This window comes from Pteropus alecto, unplaced genomic scaffold (assembly GCF_000325575.1).
Source record: "Pteropus alecto unplaced genomic scaffold, ASM32557v1 scaffold155, whole genome shotgun sequence".
Classification (NCBI taxonomy): Eukaryota; Metazoa; Chordata; class Mammalia; order Chiroptera; family Pteropodidae; genus Pteropus; species Pteropus alecto.
The window spans coordinates 13,885,602-13,897,706 of NW_006438113.1; the positions used below are offsets into that span (position 1 = coordinate 13,885,602).

At 51.6% G+C, this 12,105-nt stretch overlaps 1 protein-coding gene across 1 annotated transcript in view; it reads right to left on the minus strand.

Annotated features, from left to right (window-relative positions):
- Positions 1-12,105, minus strand: part of COL13A1 (collagen type XIII alpha 1 chain) — a 182,371-nt gene that overhangs the window by 101,166 nt on the left and 69,100 nt on the right. Inside the window, exons 7-10 of the mRNA XM_015592180.1 lie at positions 9,669-9,695; positions 8,421-8,471; positions 980-1,015; positions 160-186 (exon numbers count right to left, since the gene is read on the minus strand). Coding sequence (XP_015447666.1) covers positions 160-186; positions 980-1,015; positions 8,421-8,471; positions 9,669-9,695 — 141 coding nt within the window. The remainder of the gene's footprint in view (positions 1-159; positions 187-979; positions 1,016-8,420; positions 8,472-9,668; positions 9,696-12,105) is intronic.

A 12,105-nucleotide genomic window follows, 5' to 3' on the forward strand; every position in this document is an offset into this window, starting at 1 on the left:
TAAATGGCCCCTTTCCCGTCCCACTGGCAGCACCTTTCTGCCACAGGCTCATTCATTCTATCTGAAGCTTCTTCCAGGGAGTCGGGGTCTTGCAGAAGGACTTGGAGAATAGGACTGAGTGACGGAGGAGGAGCCCGCAGCCTGAGAGGGTCTACTCACCGGTTTGCCATCTAGCCCAATGGGACCCTGAAAGCAGAAAGAGGACAAGCATAAAGACCAGGCATCCCAGATCTCCTGCCGAAGAAGCAGCCTGGGGCATGTGGAAGGCTCCAACAGTTAGGGCTGATTGACCACTTCCTGGTTATGTGACCACAGGTGAACCTAAGCCTCAATTTCTCATCCTAAAATGGGGGTGAGAATAACAGACCTTCTACAAAGGGTCCTTGAGAGTAGTGAGTGAGATGCCGTCTGCCAGGCGCCCTGCACGAGGACCTGATAGGGGCCGTTGCCATTGCTGTCCAGACCTCTGCCTCACCCTGGGTGGAGAGTGGACAGTATGTTCCTAGAAAGCCAGAGCTGGCCAGCGTGGAAGCCCGCGGAAAAGGGGAACTAGCTGCTCCTCCGCCCTCCCTCTTGGGTCCCTGAAGCAGCGGTCAAAGGATACCCAGACAGCCACCTCCCGCCTCCTCCAGACGATCTCTTCTCAAAGCCTGGTCTTCGGAGATTGATCCCCTGCGGTGCCTCATCGGTTCCACATTCCAGTGTCATGCTGGGGTTTACCAGCCTGTGACTTCACTTGCCTGTTCCTGTCCTGCTGCCCCCTTTTTTCCATATCAATGTCCCTGTCCTCACTTGGACTATAAGCCAAGTGCTAATTCTTCTCCTTGATTGCTCTCCAAGAAAGCCTGCAGGAGAGTGTTTTTATTGATCGGGGTTTGGAGGGCCAAGAGCAGCTTCAGGGCTGGCTTTGCATGAAGTTTAACCCAACCAGGCCCAGGGGTCACTGGGGACACAGTTAACTTCAGCCCTCCCCACTTACCGGAAATCCAGGAAAACCTCGAGTGCCCGGCTGACCCTGAAAAGAATGGAGAGGAGTGAGGATGGTGAGGAGGAGATGAAACTGATCCTTAGTCCCCTGGTTCACCTTTGTTCCCAAAGCGGCCGTGGTCTCCATCCTACTCCTCTGTGGTCATCGAGGAGACACCACGATGGCAGCGCTGGGAGGGAGGATGAGGCTGGAAGTGGAACATCATAGGCTCTCTCCTCCAGGCACTGGGGGTGGGAAGGGGAAAGGAGGTGGCCAGCATCCTTTGGGTCTTCCTGGGAAGTAGCCCCCGAGAACTCCACACTGCTGTGGACACTCCGAACCTCGACATGTAAACAGGTGATGGAGAGCCAGGATGGGGGGTGGACTTGGCCCACAGCACACTGAACTCTTTCTGGACTGCGGTTTTCTAAGACCCTTTTATTTACACAGTCGTTGCTCATGGCCACTTATCTGAGGATCAGTGAGAATCAAAACTTGACCTTCGGTATATGTGTTTTCAGGCCAGAATAAGTCAGCTTACTCACTTTCCTCTCACCCTGGCCAGCAGGCCTCTCCTAGTTGGGAAATCTCTGGATCCCTCCATTTTTGCGGGATGCAGATCAATTTATGACCATTTTCCTGAAGATGCAGAGGGCCGCATAGATAGGTATTCAGGTTGGAGACTAAAAACAGGTTCACTGGTCACAGCCCAGTGGTTTATGGACAAGAGATGCGCAGAGGTTAGAAGCAGCATGAAGCTGTGCAGATCGGGACTGGGGAAGGCTGAGCAGGAGGTCAAGGGTAGCAGAGAGCTAAGAAGAATAAGCGCTGCCACTCCCCTTCTCAAGAACCAGCAAGGGCTCTCTTCTACTCAGATGTTATTCAGGGTCATCCTCAATGTCATCCCGATCTGCCGTTTTAGGTTCTCTCCTGCCTCATCCTCCCATGTACTCTGCTCGGGCACACTGGCTCGCCTGCCTTTCCCCAGACATACCACATCTTTCAGCTCCCGGCTACTTAGCTCTTAGCTCGGAGCTCCCCCTTGACCAAAATGGCCACAATCCCTGTCTAAGCTTGGGCTTTTGAGTCCGTCTGCCTCCATAAACAATGGCTGTGTAACTCTGTGCAACTTATCTAACCTCTCTGTGCCTCAGTCACCTCATCTAGAGGACGGAGACAATAGTATAACCTCGTAGGGTCATTGAATTACATTCCATTATGTCTGTGAAGGCTTTTGAAGTAGTAGCTGCCATCATCGGATGATTGTTGGGTTAAACTGAACCCTGGAATGCCAGAATAAAGCAAGGTTGCTTTCGAGCCCGCTATGTCTTAGAATCCATGGAGGGTTGTCCTTGCAAAGCAATAGTTTCAGAATCAGACTCTGTCCAGAGGAAGATTTCTCTGGATCCATCTGCTGTGAACCTAAAACATTTCCAGGCTGCTTGGGTCCTCCTTGAAGCTGTGGACATGAGTGCCCAGAGACCTCTGCTCAGGGGACATGGCTGGGTGGGATGGGGACCTGCCATCAGGGTGGGTGCACTGGTCAGGTGGGGAGTGAACTGGAGTATGTTGTAGGTCCAAGATGGTCTTGTGGCAGGCATCCAAAAGGGCAAGAGGGAAGAGATGCCACTCATACATCAGAAGGGCCCCGGGTTTCTCTCCTCTCAAGGATAAGTGACGCTAAGAATAGCGCCAAGGAGAAAACCCAGAAACTGTGCACTGTAACCTCTAAAACCTCCTAGTGTAAACTTTCGACTCTGGCCACTGAGAGGCCTGAAGGAAAGGTCAGCAGGAGAGGATTCCAAGAAGCATTTTCAAGTCCCACTTGGGCTAATGTTTACATGGTGGGGATAATCACATCGTTTGCTAATTACAGAGCCTGCCCCGGTAGCAGGACGCATCTCTCCAGCCCCCAGCCCAGAGCCAAACCCGGGGCTAACCAAGGCTTATTTTAGGGGATCTTGGGAAGAATGTTGTCATTGACCAAATGGAAACTGGGACTCTGGAGAGATTGGGCCTGTGGAAGGCACAGGAGAGGTTTGGAACTGGATTTTAATTTACATCTTTTCAGTTCTATGCTGAGGTTGGACATCTCTTCCCATGTTTATTGCTGGTCCTATTTATTTGTGAATGGCCTGTTTGTATTCTTTACCAATACTTTCTACTAGGTTGTTTGTCTTTTTCCTATTAACTTGAGTAAAGCTCTTTGTCAAGCACAGTAACCCTTTGATAATCATATATGTTGCAAAAATTCTTTTCAAGTTGGCATTTATCTTTTTTATGATATATTTTTTGCCATATGGAAGTTTGACATTTACGTCCACAAACTTATCAGCCTTTTCCTGTGGCTTCTGGGTTTTATCTTGTGTTCTGAAGGGCCTTCCCCAGTTAAAAATTAGAAAAGATTTCCTCATGCTTTGTCCTCGCATTTTAGGGTTTCATGTTTTACACGTAAGTATTTTAGTCATTTGAAATTTATTATGATATAACAAGTGATGTAGATATTCAGCTTTTTTTAAAGCTTATTATTTTTTTTGGTTTAATATTGCCTTTTTCTAAACAGCTTGTCAGTTGTCCCAGCAACATTTCCTGAACAATCTATTTTTCTCTCCCTATTGTGAAATGAAGCCTTTATCATGGACCAATTTCTCAGATGCACTTGGCTTTATTTCTGGCCTGCCCATTCTGTTTTATGTGTGTTGTAACCTGCTCTGTTTTTATGATACATTTTGATGTCTAGTAGAATAAGTCCCCTCCTCACTATCTCCCTTAATCTATTTTTCAGAATTTTCCTAACATCCTCACAAGCTTATTTTTTTCTAAATTAAATTGAATATTATTTTGTTGGCCTTTCAACTCCATAAAAATTCACTTGGATTAGGATCATATTAAAATTATGGATTATCGATTTGTAGACTAATTTATGAATTATTATTATGTTCTTCTAGAAAGAACAAGGGACATAAGCTTTACATTGCTCTCTAAAAGCCCTTCCCTTAACTCGAGGCCCAGGTGGAGAGGGAGCCAAGTGGATCCCCGGCATTTGGAAACGGACCCTACTCCCTCTCCTCTCTACCTTCCTCGTACCTACAAACTTGTGCGAGGCAAAGCAACGTGAATGGATAGGAGGTTGTGGATGAAAATAGCCTACCAAGAACCCCCCCTTCCCTCCTATCTGACTCCTGAAAGAGGCTCAGTCACGTATCTGCCTAGAGCCTGCCTCATGTTATCTCTCTCTCTCTCCAAGTCAGTGCTGACTCTCTTTCAAACAAGAGTCTGTGTTGGTGTTTAACCACTGGCTGGGGTTGGGGAGAGTGAAGAGGAGAGCCCCGCTTTTGCACAGCATTTGCCAACTTCTGTGGTGTAAATACTTCCACCACAGCTGATTTCAAGCTCCCAGCGTGATATCACTGAACAGAGTTGGGAGGGGTGTGCACGACCTGCTCTTGTGAACCAGTGTGAGCCAGCTCGGTACACTATGCCCTCTGACCTCCAGCAGCAAATGGAGAGCCACACAGCTCTCCTTGGACATTAAAAGGACTTCTCAAATTCATCTTGTTCAGATAAAACTCACCTCCCCCGCAAAATCTGCCGTTCCCTCCGAGAAAGGGCACCCCATCCACTCTGTTACTCAAGTCAGAATGTGGAGTCATCTTGAACTCCTCTTTCTCCCTCAACCTCCATTTTTGTCATCACTCAATTCCATCAATTCCACCTCCAAAATATCTGGCCAGTCCAGTCCTCCCACCAGCCCTACTGACTGTGCTCCAGTCCAGGTCTTGATTAGTGCAGGTGCCTTCCAGCCAGGCCCCCAACCGTAGCCTCTTTTAAACATGCTCCACACTGGAGGTGGTGGGGATGATCAAGAGATCTTTATAAACTGCAAATCCGATCATGTCCCTCCTCAGCTAAACACAGCCCAAGGGCTCTCCACTGCCCTCAGGACAAAGCCCCAACTCCTGAACATGGAGTCCAGGTCCTTCATGATCAGGCCCTTGCTCACCTTGCCTTGTCCTTGCTTTGTTCTGGAAAGAACTTCCCTTCTTCTCCAGTAGTTAATAGGAACCCTTCCTGCCTCAGGGACTCAGTGCTCCTCCCCAGCCTGGTAACTAAGTAACCTTTGCTCATTCTTGATCACAATTTAGTTATCCTTCCCTCCTGAAAGCCTCCCCTGCCTGCCCCGACCCAAAGTCACGTGCCTCCTTCGTGTCCCCACAGCTTCCTAATTGCCCCAGGCTGAGCACTGACTGGATTGTAATCACTATGGGACTGCCGGCTTCTTTGCAAAGGGGCAAGCCCGTTGCAGTCAGGTTTTCATTGCTGATTATCCAGCAGGAGGTGCATAGCAAATATTAATGGAAAAAATAAACCAGGAAACACTCAACAGGTATATCGACCTGGCAGGGGTATCTTCTTGTGGATGAGGGCTGCAAGTTCAGATACCTCCTCCTGTCCCCTGCAGAGAAGCTGCGGGGTGCAGGGAGGGATTGAGCTCCCTTTGAGATGGGGGGCATTTCCTAGCCTGGCAGATGACCTTTCCAGTGTCTGCTGGACCAGCCAGTATCTCGAGGTCCCAGCCTCCCCCTCAGTTTAATGGGACAACAGCTTCAGCATCTCGCTTCATTGGAATGTGAATCATCCTTCTCCAAAGTGCCTGGACAGTTGCCCCTTTACTTGGACTATTTACAAAGCTCCAAGAGAGGAGGCAGGTGGCCCCTGATGGCAGCAGGGCTGGTTCTTATTAGCAGCAGATATGCTGAGCCCTTCCTAGCCAAGTGGAAAGCCACATGTTCCCCAACATACCCGGCCACAGAGGGCTTGCCCATTTGACCTCTACGTTTTAATGACGAATGGTCCCTTTGTCTTCCCTGGTCCCCTGCTCTCATCAGCTCCAGGTGGCTTCTGTAGAGGAGCAGAGAGGGTTGCCCTGGTGTCTAGCAAGGACTCAGCAGGGGTGGCCCTGACCATCTGGGTGATAGTCACCCACACAGGCCAAAGTTGGAGGACATGGGCTTGGTCAAGCCTCCTGGTGCCATAAAACTTTTCTTAGCACCACACGGCACCCACAGGGAGAATGTTTTTTCTCTTTAAGGTAAATATCTTTTTTAAATAGGAGAGCTTAAAACATGGAATGAGGTGTTGGGGAAAGAATGCTGGCTTTGGAAAGAGGCCGACCTAGTCCAACCCAAGCTCCAGCACTGACCAGCTGGGTGAACACAGGTGAGTTGTGAAACTCTCAGTTTCTTTCTCTGTGACATGGGCTGGCGGGGCCTTCTCACAGCTTTGTTGAGAGGATCGAAGGACACTGGTGCATACACGAGCTTTTGTCTAGGATGCAGGGTGCACTAGGTGCCCAGGAGACAGAAGTCATCACTGTTACCTGAACAGAAGGTGCTTTTACCATTGGGATCAAATCCAACGACAGAGGTATGTTCCTGATTAGAATGTGGGGCTGGAAGCCATGGGAGCTCAGGCAGACCACTGCCCTGAGCATGTTCTCCAGAAGTGGGGCCTTTTCAACAACGTTTAGGTAGCTCGTTGACATGATGCTGCTGACAGATGCTGCTAAAAGGGTGTTAGAGGACCAGCGTGATCAACACAATGGAACTTCTGTGGTCAGACAGTGAGGCAGAAATGGTGGCCAGAGGGTAGGACCTGTATTCTGTGTTATTCCTTGTTCTCCTAATAGGCCCACCCCAGGCTTGGCCCTTGCTGTCAGGACCTAGGGTCTGTCTTTCTCTGTAATCTTCCCATCTCCCAGTCACCAGCTTGCTGGGTACTACCTTTGTCAGTAACGACTGGGCTCAGTGTATTCGCACTGTGTCTCTCCCAATACACAAAGAGGCTTCCAGCCCCATAGGGGCTGTAGCCATGTGAGCCCAGAATCACAGAGAATGTGACCGCATGGCCTGGCCGTCTGCTATAGCATCAGGGTTCAGAGTGCAGACGCAGAGCCATGCGGCCAGGCTGAGGGATCAAATTCCAGTGTGACCACACTCCAGTGTATGACCTTGGGCAAATCACTCAACCTCTCTGTGCCTTGTTTTTCTTACCTATAAAACAGAGGTGCTACGTCTACCTGTGGGGCTCTTGTGAGGATTAACTGAGTTATTATGTGTAAAGGTCTTAGGATACTGCCTGCCTCAGGGTAGGTGCCAAGTGTCAGCCCTTAGCGTTGTTACTGTGCCAGAGGAAATGTTGCCAAGAAGGCCCTGTCTACGCAGCCCAGGTCCCTTCAAACCCCGCCTCCAGCCCAGGACCCTGACCTGCCCGGCAGGCTCCCTAGCTCTACCCTTCAGCTCCCCTCTCCAACCTTCCCCAGTCTCCAGGCAGCCTGACTGGCTCTACCTCTCAGCTCCCATCACTCACCACAGCCCCTCTCTGGCTGCTTAGCTCATCATAGTTCCCTCCCTTGAACACGAGTTAGCACTTCGCACTCTGATCCCTCTCCCTAGACTGTGGGTAGTAGAGACTCCTGCTTCCCACTGGCTCTTTTCATGGAAGGCAGAGAAAGGGCAGGTGGGGCTTCATCCATCCACTGGTGTAGCATCAGACTCCTAGAGGCTAGCCCTGTGCTCCCCTCACCCTCTCATCATGAATGGCAGGTCAGGAAAAGCACATAGCAGAACGTAGAGACTATGGCTTGTTGCTATACAAGCCCTGGATGCTAGGGTTCCTGGGTTCTAATCCTGATCCAGCCTTTATGCATGGAACCCTGGCCAAGCCACTTCCCCTCTCTGGGCCTCAGTTTCCCCTACTGAGAGGGCTGTGCTAGACCATTGCTGAGGTCCTTTCCACCCTGACATTTGTGATTGTATTGAAGCCCCATGGTTCAGGCACTCGTTGAGCAAAACAGCCCTAGTCCTCCTTTCCATAGTCAATATTTTTCCGTACCATCACCCAAGTCCCCCTTCTGGTCCCTAAGGAAAATTTTCTCTGATTTTTCCAAGACCCCAGTTACTGGGTAGAAGGACTAAGACACAGGACACAGGCTGAGCACAGGCTGAGCACAAAAGGAGCCTTTGAGGGCAAGTGGCAGGTCTGGCCTCTGCCAGGACCAGGAGTGGATGTCGGGTCAGTGAATCTGGACTTGGACTCTGGGTATCTGCTCCATGGGCTTCCAGAAAAAAGGCTTGTCCCCTGCTAAGCTGGAGCACCTGCTCCAGACGGGAGTGAGCACTTTCTTCCCTCTGCATGTAAACAGCAGGGCCACCTTGCAGCTGCTATAGTTTCGTGGCTAGAGGGTAGGCCCTTGCAAATCCTCCTAGGAGGCTATAATTTAGGTATATTTAGTCAGGCCACTCATTACCATCAATGGCAGTACCAAGGCCTGGACACATGTGGTGTCTGCCGCACCCAAACGTACCGCCAGAACGTACTCTGCTTCCACTCCAAGCCCTTTTCATTAACTCGCCCATCCCACCCACTCCCAAGAAAAGCAAATATCACTTACAGGGGGACCTCGGGGACCGATGATGGACATCCCGGCATCTCCTGGGGCCCCCTATGGAAGAGAGAGAGAGGACGAGGGAGCGAGGGGTAGGGGCAGGAGGGAAGAGGGGTGGGAAGAGAAGAGAGAAAGGGAGGGGCTGGCAGGTGGGGAAGGAGAAGCAGGTTAGAGCGGGGTGCCAGCCAGAGGCAGGAGGGCAGAGGAGGCCAGAAGATGCAGAGGAAAAAAGAAGAGACCCAGAGGGGACGAATGGAGCATCCGGGAAGGATTGAGAAAGGCAATGAGGAAGGAGGAGGAATGATGCAAGAAGAAATATAGAAAGAGCATAAGATATGGGGATCGAGGAAAGAGGGCAGTGGGACCCAGACCGGAAGCGGGGAGATGGGGATTCAGTGCAGTGTTGGGGAAGAAGGTGGCACAGGGAGGGAGGGAGGGAGGGAGAGATGGAGGGGACACAGCTCAGCCATGGCTGCTCAGGCACTAGTCGTCTCTCCCCATGGCCCTGCTCAGGACACTCTCCAACCTGCCCCAGCCCCACTCAAGTTTCCAACTCCCAGGTCTTCTTCCCTACCCCAGCCCCCAATACCCATGTGGCTGCACACCCTGCAACTGGTGAACAGTGGCTTGCCTGTGGGGGGGTTGCTGAAAGTAGAGAGTAGGGACAAGACACTCCCTTGCTGTATGGGCCCAGCAGCCCTAAGCCTGAAGGTTGGAGCTGCCTGCAACTTCCTAGTCCAGGTTTCGGAGCGACACAGAGGGGTTAAGTCTGGGCCAGGATTTGGTGGGGAGGGGCAGCAGAAGGAAGATGAAGGGCGTATGGAACACAGATGGGGGTGAGAGGTGATGCTCTGACAAAAGGCCCCAGACTGTGCCCTGCTAGGAGGTAGGCACGATGATGCATCCCACACAAAACAGGACTGGCGCTCTCCTTGCCTCTGGGAAGGGTGACTGCCTAAGGCCTGGGATCAGAGCTCTGAGGCCACGGGCAGCTTCAGCAGGCAGGGAAGACCCGCTCAGCCAGGGAGCTGGGGCCTCAGCCCAGGAATCCCAAGACTCTTGCCTGATGTGTGGAAGCTGTTAGGAAACTAGGCCGTGAGAGACTGCTAGGGCAAAACAGGCCTGGCTGGCAGCTCTGCTGGGCCCGTGTGCCACGAGGAGGGCTGAGCTGGGGCCTCTGAAAGCGCCCCACCCCCACCGTCTATCCCAAAGCAGAGGCTGGGACAGAAGGACAGAGGGAAAGTGTGGACTCACCTTCTCGCCTGGTTGGCCCTTTACTCCCTGGGGCAGCCACATGCAACCCGGGGTGCAGGAAAGAGAAGGAGGGAGAGAAAAAAAGAAAGGATGAGAGAGAGGCGCACACACAAGAATCTGTGTTAACGGCACAAATGACCAAACACAAGAAATCACCGTGAAATAAGAAACAAAACAAAACACAGATGCTGACACATGACAGGTCTTGCATCCAACAAGCACAGTGTGTGGACGGCTATTGCCTCACCCTTTGGTCTGGTCCCAGTCAGCCATTCCAGATAACAGAGAAATAGTGGCAGGAGCCTTAAGAGGCCCTCTCCAAGTAAGAGAGAGAGACAGAGAGAGAAAGAGAAAGAGAAAGAGCGAGAGAAAGAGAAAGAGAGAGAGGGCGCGAGAGAGACAGACAGACAGACAGACAAAGAGAGATGGAGAGACAGAGAGAGACAGAGAGAGAGAGAGAGAGAAGGAGAACCTAGCCAGGTCAGAAAATCTGCCTGAGAATCTATGACCCTAGCTGGCTGGTCCTCTGAGGTGGGTGTGGGCATGGTGGAGTCTAATTAGTGTGAAGGTCCAACTGAGCACCAAGCACAAAGCTTTGCTAAACCAGGCACGCCAAAAGTTGTTAGGGCTGGCCAGACAAGACAGTGGTGGGAGGTTGGAGGAACAAGGGAGGACAGATAGTAGGACACACACATCTGGAAGGATGGGGGATGGAGGATGAGTCTGGGATGCAAAGGAAACTGGGTAATCGCTAAGGGTTCCTATAACCATAGTGGCTGGTGGATAGACAGCCCCAATTCACCCTAATCTGTAGAAGCCAGTGGCTCCACCTCTGGTGAACCATGAGAACAACTCAGGCATTTCAACTCCAGCATCTCACACCAATTGGCCACCCCAGTCGTTATCAGCTGCCTCATGCCAGAATTCCTACTGGGCAGCCAAATGGACTCACTGTCACATTTAAAATAGCCCAAGCAGCATGAAAGCCCCCAAATTGCTTGAAAATAGCTCTGTGTGGAAGGAAATGGGGAAACCTCCTGTGGATCTGCTTCCTGCCCCTACCACTATGGGCCAGAACGAGGCTCAGGTGGCCACTTCCTAGAGGGACATGTCCAAGGGCCCAAGAAGGAGGGCAGGAGGGGCAGGCCTGAAGGGGAAGCTAGAAGGGGCAGGCCTACTTTTGCATTTTACCATCTTCCCTGCAGTCTGGTAGCTGCACTTGTAGAGTCTCCTAAAGCTTACCTGTTAGGAGCAAGGAGTTTGGAGCCTGACAGTCAGCTTGGGTACAAAACCTAACTCAACCCCGATCCTGGGCTGGCCGAGTCTCAACATGCTCATCAATAAAACGAGATATTGGAGGGCTATGGTGGAGAATGTGCCTGGCTCAGGCCCACCCGTAGCAAGTCCCTGAGAAAGGCCGGCTGAATGTTGCTTCCTGCTCTACACAGGGAAGGACCCAGGGACAACTTGGGGGACTCAGTGTCTGGAGTCAGAGAATTGAAGCAGAGGGACAGGATCAGGCAGGAATTCTGGAAAGTGGTGGGAGAGCCTCACGTGGAGTGGCCCAGGGCCCCCAGCCTCCATGTCTTGACAGACAGCCCTTGGGGTGGGCCCCTCAAAGCTCTGTGACATGGAACACTTGTCCAGAACTTCCAAAATAACCCAGGTCGTAAGCCCAGGCACTGTGGCTTCACCCTAAGGATAAGGCACTCCTTAGAGCTGTGTCGCCAGTGTCGGGATGGGGAATAGCATTGTCAGGGTCAAGAGAACAGGTCTGGAGTCAGGCTGCCCAGATTAAAGTTCCTGGTCAGCCACTTCCTGGCCATGTGACCTTGGGAAAGACACTTAACATCCGAGCCTCAGTTTTCTCATCTGAAAAATGGGGGTGGAAACTGCCTGCCTCCTGCAATGTTGAGGACCAAATGAGCTGATATATGCGAGGCTCTTAGCACCATGCCAGCACGCGGTTAGCACTCTCGAGTGTTGGCTAGATGCCTTTTCTCTGAGCGCCAGGCTCACACCAGGCAAGCGAACTCACGCAAGGATGCTGTACCTAGGCCTAAGGCCAAACAGCCCAGGAGGTGAGATTATGAGGCAAAGCACATGAGTGACATGGAAGGATGGCATGGGGGATAATCAGGGGTACCTGGGAGCCGGGGTAGAGGTTGAGGCTGATGGCTGGTGGGGAGTTAGCGGTCAGACAGGGAGAGTGGCTTGGGCCACATCCTAGACTAGGCTGAGTGGTGGTGAGGACGGCACGTGGCCATCACTGCCTTAGGCTGCCAGCATGTGCCCGTCCTGCCCTTTTAGCCCCTCAGAGGATAGAAGCCACCAGAAAAAAAACCCTGGTGCTTGGACCTAAGGCCTAGTGTCAGCCTTTCCATTTCTGAGATATACTCTCCCTGTCAAACATTTCCCTTTCACCATCTTAATTTTT